Source organism: Neovison vison, chromosome 8 (genome assembly GCF_020171115.1).
Source record: "Neovison vison isolate M4711 chromosome 8, ASM_NN_V1, whole genome shotgun sequence".
NCBI lineage: Eukaryota > Metazoa > Chordata > Mammalia > Carnivora > Mustelidae > Neogale > Neogale vison.
In genome coordinates this window covers 88203547-88222703 of record NC_058098.1, presented here as the reverse complement: position 1 = coordinate 88222703, position 19157 = coordinate 88203547, and the positions used below count along the sequence as shown (strand labels likewise).

At 43.4% G+C, this 19157-nt stretch overlaps 1 protein-coding gene across 2 annotated transcripts in view; it reads right to left on the bottom strand.

The window, feature by feature from the left end:
• Positions 1-18859, bottom strand: part of MEIS1 (Meis homeobox 1) — a 134827-nt gene extending 115968 nt beyond the window's left edge. The window contains exons 1-6 of one of the 2 annotated variants that reach the window (XM_044264106.1): positions 18040-18859; positions 15946-16172; positions 13958-14099; positions 13385-13435; positions 12549-12599; positions 10926-11072 (exon numbers count right to left, since the gene is read on the bottom strand). In XM_044264106.1, the coding sequence (XP_044120041.1) occupies positions 10926-11072; positions 12549-12599; positions 13385-13435; positions 13958-14099; positions 15946-16172; positions 18040-18051 (630 nt within the window). In that variant the 5' untranslated portion in view covers positions 18052-18859. The remainder of the gene's footprint in view (positions 1-10925; positions 11073-12548; positions 12600-13384; positions 13436-13957; positions 14100-15945; positions 16173-18039) is intronic. The other variant, XM_044264107.1, reaches the window with a different exon arrangement.
• Positions 18860-19157: the final 298 nt, after the last annotated feature.

Sequence of the window (19157 nt, the reverse complement as noted above, 5' to 3'; positions counted from 1 at the left end):
TCTTAGTGAAACACTCCCAGCCTGAGAGGTTGTGTAACTAAAAATTACAATCAGTACACTTAATTGCTCTTTCTCAAGTGTTTCTGAAATCTTTTCTACCTCTAAACTCTCAAATCAGAAAATCCACAATTTTGACACGAGAAGAAGAAAAAAACAATTCAGCCAAGATGTACTCGTTTTTTTTTTTCCTTATAGCATTATACTTAGAACAAAAGAATCATGGAAATTTACATATACCACTGATTTCCACTAACAATTAGCTAGAGGATATTCTCCAATTTCCCTGTGGTTTTTTTCAGAAGCACTTCCAGCTTTTTATATTTTCAGCCAAATAGTATTTTCAAAGAATCTGTCATTCTTCAAGGATTTTTAAATCCTTGAGTGAGCTCTGTCTCTCCCTTTCCTTCATTATTTATCTTGGGTGAAATCATCAGAAAGGCCTTTCTCAAGGCATTCTGAAATTTCATTTACATTTCTGATTCTTAGATGGCCAAGTTCTCTACATTTCAAGTCACTTAACTGAGAGACCAACGTAGGTGGCTGTGAACTCAAGAAGCAGGAGTCTTGAGTTTTACTGTTGGTTCACTTTTCAAAGGATTCCAGTTCATGGGAATGCCATTCTTCAGCCATATGCAAAGCTATTATTCTGGGGCTGTTCATACTATTTTAGCAGTTATCGAGTATATGGAGTATTAGAAGTATACTCCAAGTGAAGAAAAGCCCCATAATTGATTTCTTAATGTTTTATTCTCCTCTTTCTCTATTGGCACGTTCTTTACATGCCCTCAATAAATATTAAACACTCAAACAACTCACTATTAGGGTGGCAAGCAAACCTTCAGAATGTCGAAACAGAAGAGTGAAGAACAATGCATCTAATTGAAATGCCAGGGTAATTTGGAAAATCAAATTGAGTTGCTGCAAATTCCAAATTCCAGAATAAAAATGTTTATACTCCCTCAAATGCAGATTGTTACTGGCTTTGAATAATTATCAGAATAGAAAATACTCGAACACCAACAATACACTTGATATGCATGGAATAAGCACAGTCTAGATGTCTCCATTATTCTGCACAAGGAAGTGCAGGACACAAGGAGTCTGATATTTTTCTTGGTGATTTTGTTCTCAAATACAGCTAACAAAATCCCCAAATGTGGTGAAACAATAGGCCGAGCCACCAAATACACAACTAGCATTAAAATTTCACGGCCAATATTCTTCAGAAAATGGGAAACACAGTAAAGGACAAAGAAGCAAACTGAAAGAAAGGAAGGGGTTAATGTTCTGCTCCTCGATATCTTGTTTTTGTCCTCAACATCTGAATTCATCACCAAGACCACCTGGAAATGTAAAGTTCCTGATTCCCTTTGGCAGAAGCTAGAGCCAAGAAAACTATGACAATTAAAAAGAAAGCAGAAAACTGCATTTGCATCTAGAATTATGACGTACAAACACATAATGAGGCTCTAAGAGAGGATACTTATCTGCACACTGAGGGTAACCTTGTTATCTACTGAGGGTTATGCCACTTTGGGTACAGATACCACCCATATGTCTCAAAGATAAATTCCATATGCTCTGCACAGTTATAGCATATTTCCCATAAATAATGTATACAATAGACTGTAAATAAATAATACATTTATCTGAACTGTTCAAGAGTGAAGGGCAGGGTGGCTACTCAGGAGACTGAGTCTCTTATGAATGAACAATTTCAAATGAAAGCAATGTTCAATGGGGAATTACCACAAAGTTCTTACACTAAATATTCTGAAATGCGGGTTTTAAAAGGATTTCAGATCCGGTGGGGACTTGCAAGTCAATGTTTCAGCAGAACCCAAAATACCCGATTTAATTTTACTGCTCAAGTTTCTATTCTGATTGCAGCAGCTTACCTATTTGCTGCAATTTTAATTCTCTCTCTACACTACTGCTTTTTATGATCAATAAAATAACTGGACTTAAAATGTCATGTATGCGTTTTTGTCTCATGAAACACGGTGGTTTTATTTTTTCACCCCTGTGAATAATGTTTAACGTTGCAGTGAACAGAAAGGAAGGCTACCTTAAAAACAAAACAAAACAAAACAAAATCCTCCCAAAGTCCACCTGCGCTAGTTTGCTAGGATTTTACATTGTAAAAATTGTTAGTCCTCACCCTCAAAGAATCTCCCTTTGAAGCCCCAGAGACACAAACTATTTCCACTTCTTGTAAATGGTATAAGTAGGCCTTTAGAACGTCAGACATTGTACACCATTTAGTTGGAAATTAAGTTTTCAAATCGCTAAGGAATACTGTCTGAATAACAGAAAACACTATAGGTCACAGTTAATTATAGCTTGTCTATCAAATTAAGTTAATGTTCGAGAACACATCCAAATAGTTATGGAGACATTAGGAGGAGTTTTATTGTCAAAGAAATTCTGATTCATTCAGCTTCTAATATTTTTTTTAAAAAGGGAGATAACCCTTTTTCAAGTTGGGATGGCATAAGAAAACTCTGGGTTTACATCAAATTGCTCCCTTCATTGTCCTTTTGATGACTGTGTCGATTTCATTACAAACTTCATTTTCCAGAGTTTCATAATAGTCATAAACACACTTCACTTTAAAGAGTTTCTAGGGGACACAGTGTGAATGCAAATGCAGAATAAAATGCAAATCGTGGAGGTCTGGGAACAAATATGGACTATCCGTTAAGAATACAGTCACTGAAAATAAACATTTAGGCCTTAAGAGGAAGAACACAAAAGGGCTGATATGAATCTTTATATCAAGTATTCAGAGCCCTAGGGAAGGCAAACAAGAACAACAGTTTTCAGTTTTGCTCCTAATTGTAAAGCACAGGCTGGGAGCATTTGATGACTTTGGTCTCTACTCATTCCTGCTCTAAAGTGAGTAACATTTTTCATCTTTGCAGGAAAATAAACCCACGTGTGGGTAATAGCCCACAAGGTGCTCAAATAGGGAAATGAGACCTAGCAAACTAGTTCAAGTTCAAATCTCAGGTCTAGGAGGTTTACCAAACAGTGGAAAAGAAGTGATTAGAAAGAAAGAACCAGAGTGCTGCTTTGCTAAATAATAACCACCAGCCCAGATATTTACAACTAATAATAAACAAGCTACCATGTGGTGTTGTAAAGTATGAGAGGAAAATCTAGAGAAATGGGAATTCATCAGCAACAATTAATTCCAAATTATGTGTTGTCTGGGAATCATTCTACTATCGCTCAAAATGTTAATTTCCCACCAACCATGATCTTCTATATGAGTCAAAATAATGTATGTTTAAATCCAGGGTAAAATTTAAGACTTTGTATTGTTTCAAAATGAAAAAAAGTAGCAAGACTAAGAATATTGCTTAAACTTGGTAAACTTGCAAAAAGTCATGGTGATTTTAAGAGCATTACTTAGTAAACTTATTAATAGTGGCAGCAATTCCTTTCTGGGGAAAACTATGATTTCATTTAAGTTTTTTTAAAGAACCATAACATTTCACACTCAAGGTTCTTTACCTCATGATTATAAATCCTATTAACTGTAAATAGAGTCATGAAAAGTACCAATGGGAGAATCAATTATAGAAATGTATTTTGGAGGATTATAAGTAATATAGAATTTATTTTCACCATTTATTTATCCTCCATTAGTTTACGGCATACACAGTGGTGCATATGCCATGGAAAAGTGATAGCAGGATTATTACATATCTTGAAGACAGTTAATGACTTAGTTCAGGCTATATTTTGTATTTAACTGTATTTACTCATGATGCCAATGAACAACAGGTACATAATTCAATAAATGCAGAATTGAGCTTTTTTCCATCAGAGAAAAATTTTAATGGTATGTTTTAGTTAATTTTAGAAATTCTTAACCAAGAAGCCCAGAAATATAAAACAATTTCAAAAGATTTGCACTCTTGTATTTTCCTTTAACAAAAATATATTTCCTAGATTAAGAAATGCTATTCGGAGGAAAAAAAAAGTGTTCAGAAAGAGTCTAGCAAAGTGTTGCCAATTGCTTTAATTCTGCACACATGAATGCATTACATTGATTGAAATTGGATTCTAGTGACAAATTTTTAAATGACTATATTCTTGCTTATTTCCAGTGGTATCCTCTGTGCCATTTATTAAAATGTCAAATTTACAAGTGTGGGAAATCCAGCAATTTGCCCAATGAAGGTATACTTCCTGGAGAGGCTGTTTTAAGACTCCAAAAAGCTCTTGCAAATTCCTATACCCCCGAAATCATGGAACTTTTAATTAAGGATACAGTGAGAATGTCCTTTTTTTTTTTTTACACTACATATACACACTCATCTGCTCGAATTTTTCAAAATTGATTTTATGCGTATAAGGTTTATTCACAAATATTAAGGATAGCAAAATCGCCAAACTTTTACTGGATCCCCAAAAGGCAAATTTTGGAATTATTATTAATTATTATTTATTAATTATTATTAAAATTCAAATTGGAAGAGTGTTTTGTGTTTTAGACTAACTTTTAAAACAGGTCTTATATGCCGATGGGTCCTCCTGAATAAGAAAACCAAGCTGTACATGATTTACACCAGGGTTGTTTTACTTGTGATCCTGCAAACCTTTAAGCCTGACATCTGTACAACTATCAGATACAGAGTCACATGTATTTTATTTTTATTTCTTTATCTATAAAAGAGTACTTTCCCATAGTTTTGATGACATTTTTAAATATTAAATTAAATTCTTGCAGTCAGGAGAAATGACAAAAAATTTTGTTTCAATTATAACATAAATTCAAGTAATACTTTGATACACATGTGACAGATCTCATAATCCAAAAAAGGTCATGTAAATCGCTACTAGTGCAATCGTTTAAGACTGTGTAACAAAAATGAATGAGAATGGTATCAGTTTACTATCCTTCAACTATTTCCCTGACAGTGGAGTCAAATAATGTTGAATTATAGACCTTCTTACAGGAAGTCTTATTTTGTGTTCATTTTTTGATCACTTCCCTGCTAGTCTCTATAGGAATTTGGCAGTATGCCGACTTTCCTTTAAAAGTTTCTGTATACATACTTGGGTTGTTTGATGATTAAATGATCATTTATTAAAACTTAAGCATTTCACATTTGTTTGACATATTTACATTTCATAAGAAAATATTGTTATTGCAATGGAAAGCCTAACATCACCAATACAAAAAGACTTCATTTGAATTCATGTTGACAATATTTATGACAAGTGTCTTAATATAACTTATTATGAATTCTTTACAGTTTCTCCCAGTCTACCTACGAGGGAAGATATGCTAGTTTTACTACAGTAAGCCTCGTGTCAATATTTTAGCCTATCTGCTTGACCTTAATAAGCCTGTTTCTACTGTGGGGCCACAAATAGTCTTTGTTTTTAAGAGTATGGAGTTTTTTTCTGCATAATTTTCCTTCCCTCACCCCACAACAGCTGTGTTTTAAATCTTTCGGACGATGCCAAACATTTTAACATTTAAACATACAAGGGCTTGAAAATATAATGATTTAAAATTTGTTTATTTTCAAAATTGGGCAATTATAGCATGATATCTGTTACTTTTCTGAAAGCAGTGCCCATATGTTACTCCTTTTTTTTCTTCCTTCTACTCATCTTCCTCTACTATGTAAGCTTCTCCACGTTTTCTAATAAAAGTCTCTAAGTTAGGACCAATAGCAACAGTGCACAAAACCACTCTATATATTTCCAAATCGTGAGCAATGGAGTCATTCTGGTAGGAGAGGGATTGCTATTTGAGTGACCTATTGCTGCAGAGCTAGTTAAATCACTGAACAATAGTAACTGTTATGGCTTTGCTTTGTATTAGTATTAGTATCATTGCTTTCCATTAACCATGGAACTTGCACTGGGGACTTCCACTTGAGAGAGAGACAGAGACAGAGAGATGCACTATGAAAAGGAAATAACTTTTGTAGTATTAGCGTTTAGACTTACAGACATTTAACAGTGTAACTGATCTCAACCCATCTGCATATACTCTTCACTTTCTTTTCCTAAAATGTTTTTTAAGTGCCCCTATTAGGAATCAATACATACCTACTCTGAAATTCACACAGATACACGCTAAAAGCCAATCAGATGAAGAGTACACTTATCTTGATGAGCACTGACTAATACATGAAACTTCTGAGTCAATATACTCTATACCTAAAACTGATCTAATGCTGTATATTAACTATACAGGAATTAAAATTTTTAGAAAGCCAATCAGAAAGCAACAATAAAAACACACCTGGTAAACAACTAAGTTTTAATTCAAAGGATACTAAGCCATAAAGAGCCTAGAATGAACATCCCAATTAGCCAATGTAGTGACAAGCAGTCAACACCTTATTATTTAATCATTAAAGAGAATCTTGCCACAATTTCCCTTTACATATTTCAAAAAAAAAAAAAAGTGGAGGGGGGGAATTAAGAGAACAACACCAGACCCACAACAACAATCAAAGAGTAAAGTTAGATGAATCTAAGACCCCCATGGATGCAAGACCTAGGGACAGAGAGTATCCAAGACAAAAGCATTAATTGGGACCCTCTGAAGTATTTACAATTTAAATAAGGTATGTCCATGTGAAAGCATTTAGAAACAATCTACCTGGCAAAGGGACCATTTTCCCGTCTCTTGCTGTTTGTGGCCAGTTTTTTTATTGGATGAAAACAAATTGCCTGCATTTCTAGTATTAGTAAATATCCAGTGGCCTCACCTATTTTTTTTTCTAAAGCAGCAGAGCCAATTCACCAAGGACATCAGCCTGTCCTTTGCCCTCTCGTCCCCATTTCTTACCAAAACACCTCCCCAAAAGAGAAAGCTTAAATCTCCCTTGGATGCATCCCTACCCCACTTTGCAGGGAGGGGGCGTTTTCAGTCAAGTCCAAGTTCAGTTTTAAGAATTTTTTTTTTTTATCTCAAAGGATGCTTTAGAAACAACACCTCGGATTTTTAAAAGAAAGCAACCGCCACCAGGTTTTCCTAGCCCACTTGGGAACCAAAGCTCACTGGCCCAAGGCTGCCCCGGATCCCCGAGGCCCCAGGCCTGGCGCTCTCCAGCCTGGGCCGCACAGCCCCGGAGGCCGATCCTCCTCCCCGGGGAGTTTTAGCAGCACTTGGCATTTAACCTGCCTGGCGTACGTGGCTTTCTGGTTCCATCTCCTTGAGCCACATTACTTCTCCCCAGATGTCAGGCACAAATCTGGATTAACATGCAACAGGGCGCCCTGTGCAGCCCGCCAGCCCTCGCCCAAGAGCTGTTAAATGCAGATTCAGCTGAGGACCCCCCGGAGAGCTGCTGTTGAATAAAAATTGTAATCCAAAGGGACCATTTCTTTGCCTCCCGCTGCTTGTGGGAAACCCGGGCTGGCACCCGAGCACAGGCCCCGCTAGTCCGCGCTCGCTACAAGCAGGCGTGGCCACCTCGGGAGGCGGCCTTAGGGGCCCGGAGACGACTCTACAGACTCTTCACTGCTCTCTCTCCACTCTCTGGACTAAGGTTCTTGGAGTGGAAAAATGCTTAGATCCAAGGAATGGCGAGCAACAGACCGCCCTGGGAAGGAAGACTTCATTCGACGGCTCCTTCTGGGAGCGAGACCTAAAGTCTAACGTCTGGGAGGCCAGGCTCTTCCCCGTCTAACCTCTCTTGACGGCCCCAGGTCCACCCGGAACCACTCCTCCCGCCCCCAAAACAGGCGTTCAGCCGCCCTACGGGCCAGCTTTCTTCTCCGCTGACAACCAGGCTCGACCCTGGCCTCGACGCCTCGCACCATCGTTTCCCTCTGCTCCCGCTCCCGGGGCGCAGCCGGGCACTGGCTGGGAGCCGAGGCCCGGAAGCCCCTGGCGCACCTCGCCTGTTCCCAGTCCCCGGACGTCGGGAGTGCCCGTGCCGAGCTGGGAGCGAGGCTGTCGGGAGAGGGCGCCCGGGAGGCCTGCTCCCGCGGGAGGTGACTCTCAGGCCTGGCTCCTCGGGGTCTGGTAGTGGAAGTGGGCGGGAAGGGGTTGGGGGAGAACATAGATGTAGGGGGTAAACGAGATCACGCCTTATACTGGCTTCTTAATTTGATAAAAATTAAAAAAAAAAAACCAAAAACTACGAGGCTTAATGGATATCAACCGATTTAGCCCTCCGGGAAACCGGTTGGTATCAAAGTCGTCGATCCCAGCTAGGTCCCTGTGCAATGGCAGCCTTGGCGCCCTCCGAGGATAAAAGTAAAATAAAATAAACCGTGCCGCCAGCAGGCCCTAGAGACAGAGGGGTTAATGAGCTAACGAGGACCAGTGCTCGCACCACACCTGAAGCATCCAGTCCCAGAGCGCACCCTCTGCCGGGGCTCAAACTGGCTGGGCCACATTCACAGACAGGTGGCGAGGCCGTCCTTTTTGGGCCCAGCCCCCAGGGCGCCGTACCAAGGGTCCAGCGCTCCCAGGGACCTGCAAACAGGCTTCAGTCCGAAGAACTGGCGCCCAGCGGGCGGCCCTAGTGCCGCCCTCTGTCTCCCCACCTCCCAGAGCGGGGGACTCCACTGCCGGGCAGAGGCTAGGTCCCGCGTGTGCCCCGCTCTGCGCTCCCAGCTCCCTGCTCCCAGGAGAGCCCAGGCACACTCGCTCCTGGCTCCCGGGAAGCGGACAATTAGGAAAAACAAAACTTGGGTTTACTGTCCTCCGACCAAGACCTAGGTGAGCTGGAGGGGTCACGGGAGTGCGCCCACGCGCATTGGCCAACAGCGCCACGAGCCCAGTCAAAGCTGCGAAGCCCACCAGTAAGAGAGGGAGCTAGATTCACACTTCTCATTTTTTTAGGTGAGGGAGAATAAAATGCGAATTTTTATCCACTACAATTGCCTATCAATCTGTATATCTCAAATTAAGCTAATTGTGTAACAAAAGTTTGCCGAAGGAGTAGGGGGAAAACAATGATGTTGTACCATTTTTGTGTCCTCCTCCCCAATAAAACCCATAGCTTTGGTCCTTTATCTTTGACTTTAATAAAATAATGATTCGTTGAGAAAATGGGGTATAAATCTTCATTTTGGAGGCAATTAAAGTGTTGATTTCATTCATGCCCCTAAGCGATTCTTGTAATTTGCTCAAATAGCTTTATGTACCCAGCACTCCGGAGCTCTTAGAATCCCATTTTCTAGTTAGGCTTGTTGGATTACAATTTTTATTCAACAGCAGCTACCCGAGGGTTCCTCAGCGGAATCTGCATTTAGCAGCTCCAGGGCAAGGGCTGGCGGGCTGAACCAGGCGGGAGGCCGGCAGCCTGCAGGGCCCGAGCGGGGGGCCGGGAGCCGCCTGCAGTTTTCCCACCTCGGCGGGGCTGCACGGAGAATGCTCAGACTGCCTGTTCTGTGCACTCGTCTACACTGCCGAAAGTTTGCAACTTGCCAAATCACAGTCAAGAACCCGCGCTGGTGTTTTTAAAGCTCACCTCTGCCTACCCTCCACTGCTCTTGGGGAAAGGAGGAATTCAGCCTCTGTCGCGGCATTACCCAGAGAAATCCAAGCTGGGAATTTATGTTAAGAGGGTGATGTTGAGAGAAGAAAACTTTTAAGATGACACCAAGACCCAGGAGTCGGGCACTCCTGCAAGGACTCTACAAGATAGCTACTAGCCAACAGCGATCGTGGCAGAGCTTGCAAAGGAAAACTGCGTGACTGGCTATCCTTTGGCTTAACAAAGGCAGGCTGATCTCTCCCCCACAAGACAGAACTCACGTGCCAAGTCAGAAAGAGAAACAACTCTAGGCCTTCACTTCTGTATGGAGAGGCCAGAGGAGACCCGCAACCCCCATCTCTATTTGCGTTTCAGCAATTCGCTGCAGAGAGCTGTCCTGAGCCCGGTTCATCTCACCCGCTCCTCAGGTTTTCACTTTCATTGCATTTTTGCAACTTCTTTGGGCCAATCCAGAGACGCAGCGACGGGAGAAAGAGAGAGAGAGAGAGAGACTGGGAGCAAACAGTGGTGTTAGGGTGAGAGAGGGAGAGAAATCCCCCAGCAACTCCAAATAAAAGTCGTCCCCACTTAGCAACGCGTCGGAAGAAGGGCCTGGAGGGAGCCCCGGAGAGGAGGGGGCAAGCAAGCAAAGGCCCGCAGCTGAGAGGGAGGGCGGCGCGAGGTCCCCCCCCACCACCTCGAGGAGTCGCAGGGGTGCCCCCGACGCTGACACTTCCAAAAGCTGCCAACCCAGAGGGCCCGGTGCACGTACCAGCTGGAGGATGAGTGGAAAGGAGGAGGAGAAACATCCATATTTATCTGTTTTTATAACCTCGGCCCGGTCTTATTTTTTCTATTAAGTACAATAAAATGGGCGAGCTTGCAGCGAGCACCGCACAAAGCAATGTTCAGTGAGGTCTAGAAGCGCTCGGCCGAGGAAAACTGACAAGACAGGCTAATGAACCGTATAGACAGGGAGAAAATAGCCAGCATTTGCTAGATTTCAAACCCTCGCTGTCTCTCTTAGACCACCTATCTTGGGTTTTTTCCTAATAAAATAAGAAATAAGCAGATCCTACACTTTTCTTTTCTTCGAAATAGAAGGGGGAAAAAATGCTCCAGAACAAAGCCCTACAATCAGAGGCGGTCACTGGCAGTTAACACTCCCATTATTATAGAGGGTAAATAAAATAAAGACAAAAATTAAAAGCGACAAGAAACAGGTCAAGTTTGCAGGCAAAGCTTTTACAAGCTCATCTCTCCAGGTCGAATCCCAGAGCCAGCCTTAATGAAGCAATAATAGCCACATTATTCAAAAATTTTCATTTCGATGGAAATGTATCTAAAAGGGACTTAATCATATGCAAATAATAAAAAGAGGTGGTAGTGACCCAGCAAGCAATATGCATACAGATTTTTTTTTTCCTAGGGATGTTGAAATTGAAAAGCGCATACCTGGTCGGTTAGATTTGCTGATCTTGTTATATCTTCACTGTCTGATTTTGATCCTCCTTCTCTATCGTCTATCACCAAATCGATAGGCATTTTCCCTTTCAAACAGCTAATATACCGGTGGCAGAAATTGTCACATAATTCGTGTACCTACATTATGACAGAAATAAAAAAATGGAAATATAATCAGGAGTGCATAAATGACATTGACAAGTGCAAACCACCCCCCTTGTGAGATCCAAACTTCCAAATAGGGAAACACAGAGCAATTGTCCTCCAGAGACCCCCAGACGCATCCAGAATTAGGAATAACTTTCTTTTCTTGCAAAATAGAGATATCCCAGAAAATTGACAGTGACAAGATGATTCACAGGCTACAACATATTCAACACCCGTGTTAAATTCATCTGCTCCCAGGGCTGTGGCCATTAGAGAGGTGACCTGCGTGGGTGACATTTAAGGTAAACTATTTAATTTCATCCACTTACTTTATCATAAGTCCTTTTCCAATGAGTCTAAGGGAAAATGTGAATATATGTATATATATATAGATCTCTCTCTCTCTCTCTCTCTATATATATATATATATACACACCTCCAAAGGACCAGAACTGTGGTGGCATAGGACATATGTCTGACAGCCCAAGCCCTTATAACATTTGTAATTAGGGATTCTCTCCATAAGAAGCATATTTTAGGATACTTTCAAAAAATAGAAGAAAATCAAATTGCCAGTACTCATGATATGAAAAACACCTACAGCCACACAAAAAAAGTATCAAATTGATTTTTTTTAAAAAAGGGAAAAGAAAGCTTCAAAATATTTAGGTTTAAGTGGAGTGGTCTCTTACAGGCCTCAGGCATCACTGACATGCACAAACTCACAAGAAACCCCAGTGTGCTTGCAATTTAATGTTAGTTTGAATTACAATGCATTAAGTTTTTATTGCTGAGATTTATAGAACAGCTAGCAAAATCATGTTATCCCACACCCTTTCTTGAGTGTGAAGGTGGGGTGTGTGCAGGATTCACAGATTCAAGAAATTGACACAACTATCAACTCTGCTTTGTCTCTGCACAAGGTTTAATGTGCCTCCCCCACCACCTCCTCCAGACTCCCTGCCCACTCCTCCTCCTCCTCCCTCCGCCTCTCCTCTGTGTCTGACCTGCCGCTGCTCTCAGACTGTCTTCCAGAAACTCACCAAAACTAAACAAAACTCCCTCACCCACCCACCCAGAGGTAGCAAAGAAGAGGGGGGAAGAGGAAGAGAAGAGATCACAAAAGTATATAACCTGTAAAGCAAACTCACAACAGCATTCTAAACATCAAGAGAGATGCATAGAATTGCAACTATTTATACAAAGCCAGCAAAGTATTAAGAATGAATACAAGGCTAGGGCATTTGAGATGCCGGGTTTAGTGGCTGAAATTGTAATTAAACTGCAAAGAGAAATGGACGCTAAGATTGGCCTTGACACTAATTACCAGAAAGAAAGACATTTATGCAAATGTCTCAGAAGCCTGAACTTCAGCCATTCAGAACCCTCCCCCCACCCCATCCCGCCCCACCCCCTTAAGTTTGGGGGTGAGGAGAAAGCAAAAGGAAAAGAGGCTAGAGAAATTACCTTCTCTAATTCCAACAGATGAAACCTTAATACTTGTATGGCTTGAATCATCTGCAAAGATACAAAAAGAATGAGCACCCTATTCCTAGTTTGCAGAAAATTGGCTGTTGCAGCTCTACCATCTCCAGCCTATCCCCTCCCCAAGTAAATAGAGTTATTTTGATTTATGGCAATAACACTAAAACTTAATAGCAGCGACTGGGTACCATCTAGAGGTTTATATTTCTTAAAGAGGAAAAAATAGCTAAAACAACAACAAAGCATCTAAGTGGGGATCATAAACACTCTCCTCTCCCATGGCTCTTCCCCATCTCAGCCCCACTGCCCCCACCCCACCTGAAAGGGCCACATCCCTGGACTAGATGTTTCCTTGTAAGGAATGCACCGAAAAAATTCCAAATAGTCCCCAACGTGTGGCTTTTCACACTGCAAACTTTCTGCCGCTTTCCGCACACCTTTCAGGCATACTGGTGCTTTGGGGGCTCTTGCCCCGTTGCTGCCCTCGTGACGCGACTCTGAGGGCTGGGAAGTCCGCAAAGTTTAAGCACACACGCTGACAGGCCCGGAGATAAATCCCCGCGCTGATTAGAGCTGCGCTGCCCGGCTGTCATAAAAAACAAAAGCTCGCGTTTCCCCGCGCCGGCTTGCCCGGCCCCTCTCGAGATGAATTTATTTCCCCGGGATCTTGTCCCGGACCACTTGTCCGTGGACGGAAGCGTCTGCAGCCGCCTGGCAGCTACGGGAAGACCCGTCTCGAAACCTTGGGGCGCTTCAAGCAAGGCTGGGGGCTTGGGGGGAGGGGTGTTGGGGGAGGGGAGGAAGGGGTCCACTCTTACCAAGTTATCCAGTTCTGGATTAGAAGAAAATAGAGGTTTTTCTGCGCGAATCTAAATACAAGTGAGAAGGGGAGGGGGGGGAGAAAGAACATTTGAAATATGGTCACCTTCCTAGTCTTTTGCCTCATTACACTGTCGGGGGCGAAGATGTAACCTCCGGGAAAGACTGGGTGACACCGAGTTCGTCCCGCGCAGAAACCCTTCAGTGTGATCAAATAAGCCAAAAACATGCCCAGAGCTCAGGGTTACTTGGTTACTTCTACCAGCAACTCTGCTTCTAGAGGACGCTGCCCGCTCGCCAAGACCAAGGCAGCCACAGCGCGTTGTGATTTTATTTTATAGAGTGAGCTTTCTGCGTCAGGTCACGAAGCGGGAGCTGGGAAGACTATGGGTGATTTTAAGTCGTCCGCAGACACTCATACAGGAGGATAAGCTCAGGGTAGATGTCGCAGGCATGGCTTAGGGCGGACTATTTGCTGGCTACTTTTGAAAATGTGCTGGGTGGGGGAGGGAGTTTCTTTCTTTCTTTCTTTCTTTTTTCTTTACTTTTTTAAACATATTATTTTTGCTGACCTGTTTGGCGAACACGGCTATATCTTCATTGAATGACTCTGACGAGCAGACGTCCCCTCCCGCCACCCCCGGCTCGCGGGGGGTACAAGTAGCTAATTCACATTTCTCAAAAATCAGTGCTAAGAGAGGGAAGAGGGGGTGTCTGCAAGAAAATACAACAGTCACAAACAACACAATGGTTAGTCCCGAGTCAGTGAAAAAAGGCCCCCAAGAAAAACAGCCAGAGGAGCTCGAGCCGGGGATCCCCTCTCTGATTTTGTCATCTACTTTTTTCCACCACCACCACCTCCCCCCCCCCACCAGGTGACTGCTCACCTCCCCTTCCTCCTAGGGCTCCCAAGTGGGAGGCCCTTATCCAAAGACAGTGTCTGAGGATCGGTTCAGCTATCTGGCCGGAGAAATTGGTAACATTTGCTAAGAATAAAACCCAAGCGGTTCCAGCAGCCATTTTGAATTAAGTTTCCCACCCCGACTAGCCCTCGTCCCTCCGCGGCACATCTAGGACCTGGTGGAGAAGAAAGGCGGTGGGCACAGCGGTTGGGAAGGCTTGTTCAAGTGTGTTCCCCCAAGGCAGCCTCGCGAAGCCCAAGGCTCGGGGGATCTTGGTGGCAGGCGCTCAGCTAACTTGGGGGAAAGGACCTCTATGGCTGCAGGACCGACTGTCAGAGGGCTGCACCTACCGATCTCGACCCCACGAGCCCTCGGAGAGCAGCAAGGCTCCTCCTCAGCTCCCTGCGCACTTCCCTCCCTTAGCCAATGGCCCCCACTGCCCCCAAAAGAGAGTTCCTTCAAATGCTCCTGCGGTAAAGCCTTTCATTTTTGTCTCTGCGGAATGGCAAAGCAGCTAGTAGAGCGAGGGGCCTAGATGTCGCTTATCTCAACCCATGAAAAAAAATGCTTCTACTAATGCTCAAGGAGGTGTCTCAAGTCTTTTATTAGCTCTCACAGCCCAGCCGGGAATTTAACAGTTTGGGGTCCTTTTCAAAGCTTCCCCAAATGTTCTATCCCGGCGCCTAAACCATTTGCAGTTAACGCTAAGGAGAGAACGCTGGGATTTCAACAAGCCCATTGCACAAGGGACCAGAAGATAAAGCAGAAAGGGTTTTCAGCTGGGGAGGGTCAGTGTTGCCTGATTTTTTCTTTTCCAAAAGAAGAAATAAATAGAAATAAAAGTTGCTGCAAAGTAAAACGAGGTCCCCAAATTCATGAGCACACAGTAGGCACAAGTGACTTTCAAAGGATTTTACCAGCCCTGGGTCCAATCGACTGGCCTGGAGAACACGGTGTAAACCACAGTCTGAAAACAACACTGGCCTGAGAGCACCCCCACACCTACTTCCAAATGCTGCAGGTTTCGCCTTTGAACACAAAGTGCTAAAACAGCTAGAAGTTTCTTAATGTCTAGAACAATTCAGAGCGAGCTCTCTCCTTGCCTACGGTGGTCAAACTCCCTAAATGCAAAGCATATTCCCCCTTGCCTGACCTGCAACTGTCCTCCCTTGATTTTATTGTGCGGCGGCCCAGCCAGCATACGGTTGCTGAGTAAACTTAGCAAGTCAGAACAATCAGTGGCTTAAAAGATTTTCCCTTAAACTAAAAGTTTCGTTCCAACACAAAGGCGCCTACATTTAGAAATCCCCAAGGCTCTCCCAGCGAAGTCGAGCAAGAGAGGACTCCAACCCGCTGAGCTACCGAGCCAGGGTCTGAGAGGAGATGAGGGACCTTTGGCAACTTCTCCTGCAAGGCGACCCCCCCTCGCTGGCACAGCCTCGGCAGAGCCGGGTGCTGGGCAAGCGCTGACCATGTGAGGAGATGGGGGGCGTCCGGGATGGCAGGCTGCCCCCCCCAGCAAATTCTCCATGCAATGCAAATGAAAAGTTACCAAATAGTGTACTTCCAATCCATAGAGCTTTCCTTTTACCGAGGGCACAGGGAAATAGAGGAAACGTCACGTCTCTACTACTTAACCTGCTGCCCATTGTACCTACCCATAAATGGCATCTTTATCTCTCTTTAAAGCGTCATTGACGGAGGAACCCATGCTGGGGGCCATGGCGTTGGTGTGAGCTGTGTGCGGGTATTGATGCGAGTGCAGAGGAGGCCCGTGGTTCAGGTGGTGGACCGGCTGCATGGACCTGGCCGCATGCGGGTCCCCATACATCGTGGAGGGGATGCCTACTCCATCCATGCCCCCATAATGGGGTAGATCGTCGTACTGCATGACAAACAGGAGAAAACAAGGTTCAGAAGGCCAGGCGGGCAAATGGGGAGACAGCAGGGCACGGAGCTTATATAATGTCAGTCCAGCTGGATCCTTCAACCCGGAATTCCGTGGCCTTGCATCTCTAAAGTTGAGATTTCTTATTTTAAAAATGATTTCTAGAGTAAAAATCCTAGGATTCACTCTGAGACTCGCCTGGGATGAACGGTCTTGCCCTAACTTGTGCCCCTATCAACTAGTTCAGAAATTCAGGATCCTTTGGCAAGGAAGGAAGGAAGAAAGAAGGAAAGAAAGGGAGGCATTCTCCCGGAGGGCGGAAGGTAAAACGTGCACGTCTCTAGAGGAGGAAATTCAAAATCACAATAATAAAACGTGCCAGGACAGTGCAGCAAGCCCGCCTAGTTTCACAGCCCCTTCCCATCAGGGGGAATTAAAAAAAAAAAAAAAAGTTACGATGGGAACAGCTAAGCTAAGCACATGAATTCAGACAAGCTTCTCATTTTATTTCTCTGCCAACGTGGGGTTAGGCAGTCCTGCAAGACACTGCATTTCCTTTGCTTTCCAAGACAAACTCTGTTAAATTATACAAAACCAAGTGGCCTCTTTATAAGTGAAACTTAGAGAAATGTAGCTTTTCATGTTCATTAGAGCTGAATTTAGAATGGGCAATTTCCTCTCAAAGTTAAAGAAAACCTATAGTTGGGACAGCTAAATATCCTATTTTCTCTACTCTTATGAACTTTCCCCCCAGACTAGAAGTTAGTGAGACAAATGTAACTCATCAGGTGTAAAGTAAATTCAAAAGCAAATGCATACACAACCCCCATATTCTCTCTTCAGAAAAACTACTTTCATATTGATTGTCATTATTCTTATGTGCAAAATTTAGCTATTTAGGATTTTCTCCTTGCTTCATTCCCGGCAAGTTCTTTTCCCAAGATTTGGAGGCGCCGAGAGTGAAATGATTTTCAAAGAAAAGAGGAATTGCCACTTTCATCTCCTTGAAGCCAGAGGTGTGAAAATAGTTTGGAAGAACGCTGACATTTGCCTGAACCAAAGCAGTAAAGAAAAATGTGTCAGCCTAGTAACTTTCTTTTGCAAACAGGGCTTTGAGGGCCAGTACAGAAATTATGCAAGGAAGGCTTTTTGTAGACCCCCCCTTTCTTTTAAGAAACTACCTCAGTTGGGTTGTCATTGTCTCACTTTACTCTCACTACCATTTCCATTCAAATAGGAATATTGGGGAAATTAGTATTGCATTTTTAAAGTGAGTAGCTGTGTGCTTAGTATCCAATTAGTGGAGGGCTTTTCTAACAAAAACTTTCAAAGTATCACCTTTTATAAAAATCCATGCACATTAAAATCACTTTTAAAAGATGAATGTTTTCCGACCCCCAAAGCCATTGTACTATGACAAAGTCATTTGCTTAAAAAAAGCTAAATACTTCTAATGATATTAAAAGATGAGCACAATCAATAACACATCAGAAGTTTCTAGCTGCTTCATTTCCTTTAAAAATAGCTTTAAACTTCTGCTCCCTGAATACTCACTCACATTATAGCATTAGATATCTAGTGCTTTTTGTTTTTGTTTTTTTAAACAGATGATTGCCCAAGCTTGTATTTTTATTTATATCGCTGCTGGTTAGGAATCTATAGAAAACTTGATTACTTGAATTAATTACATGTAACATACGTAAGTCTACAAATGCACTGAATAAATTCTCTCCCTTTAGGCCACGGCTTTAGGAGCCTCATTCAAAAAGACAGAGAGAAAAAAGGAAACTTTTTAGCAGTGTCTTTCAGCCACGTTTCAATTTAATCTCACATTTGAGTTCCACAATTGTTTTTTAATACGTACCCTTTGCGCCATCGGCCTCCCTGGCTCCCTTCCTACTTCAACTTCTAATATATCCTCTTTAAGGCCAGTGTGAAAAGAAACAAATAAGCAAACTCCCCCGGAAAAAAATTTTTTTAAAGCACGACGAAAAATCCCTTAACGTCTCCAGCAACGTGAGCTACTGGTCCCAGATCTTCGGTCTACGGGACCTGAAGCAAAGCGCCCGAGTCACTGAGCATAAAAGCGCTCCGTTTCCAAGACAGCAGCGGGGGCAAAAAAAAAAAGCAGATCTTCTCTCCCCCAAAAAAAATCAGTTTAAAAAAAAAAAAAAAGAGCGCCCCTCAGACCCAACTACCAAATCTCATGGCTTTCTGCCACTCCGGCTGTCAATCACAGGCGAGGTTGTCAACGTGGTGAATGAATGATCATCCGCTCTGTCTTCTTCTGGTCAGAACACCTCAAATGTTAATATTCAAATGCACAAAGCCCTAGCGCTCGCTTCCCTTGAATCAGTCCTAATTCCTAATCAGTTTCTCTCTTCTCTCGCTCGCTCTTTCTCTTTCTCTCTCTCTCTCTCTCTCCCTCTTTGCAACTGCTGCACTGGAGGGAGATTAGAGGAGGAGGGTTAAAAAAAATGTCTGTCTGAGTTTGTCTTAAAGGAGCCACGATCGATGCTGCCCGCTTGCAGTCCCCGTGCGTGTGTAAAGTGTGTGTTGCACAGGCGGAGAGGTGGATTCCGACCAGAATGCTAGAACCCGGAAGTAGTGGTGGCCATAACAGGTCGCGTCTTACACAATGCATTGGGCTGCAGCAAGTAGGCTCCTCGGCAGGGGTGGGTGCGCGAAGCGAGCTCTGGCCGCACTGGAGAGGCAGAGAGGCGCTCCATTAAATCGCACGCCCAGGCACAAACACCCACACACCCAGGGCACACGCGCACAAACGCGGGCAGGAGCCCCCGGCTGCAGGCTTTATTTTCCGTATTCTTTTCTCCTCCCTCCCCCCCACTCCAGACTCTCTCCCCAAAGCCGACTCTCTTGAAATAAATTGGGAATAAACGCGGGGCAGGCAGCAGCGGGAGTTATTTTGCACAGGGCTCTGCGCATAGACTTCTTGACTTTCCTCGAAATTATTGGGGTCTG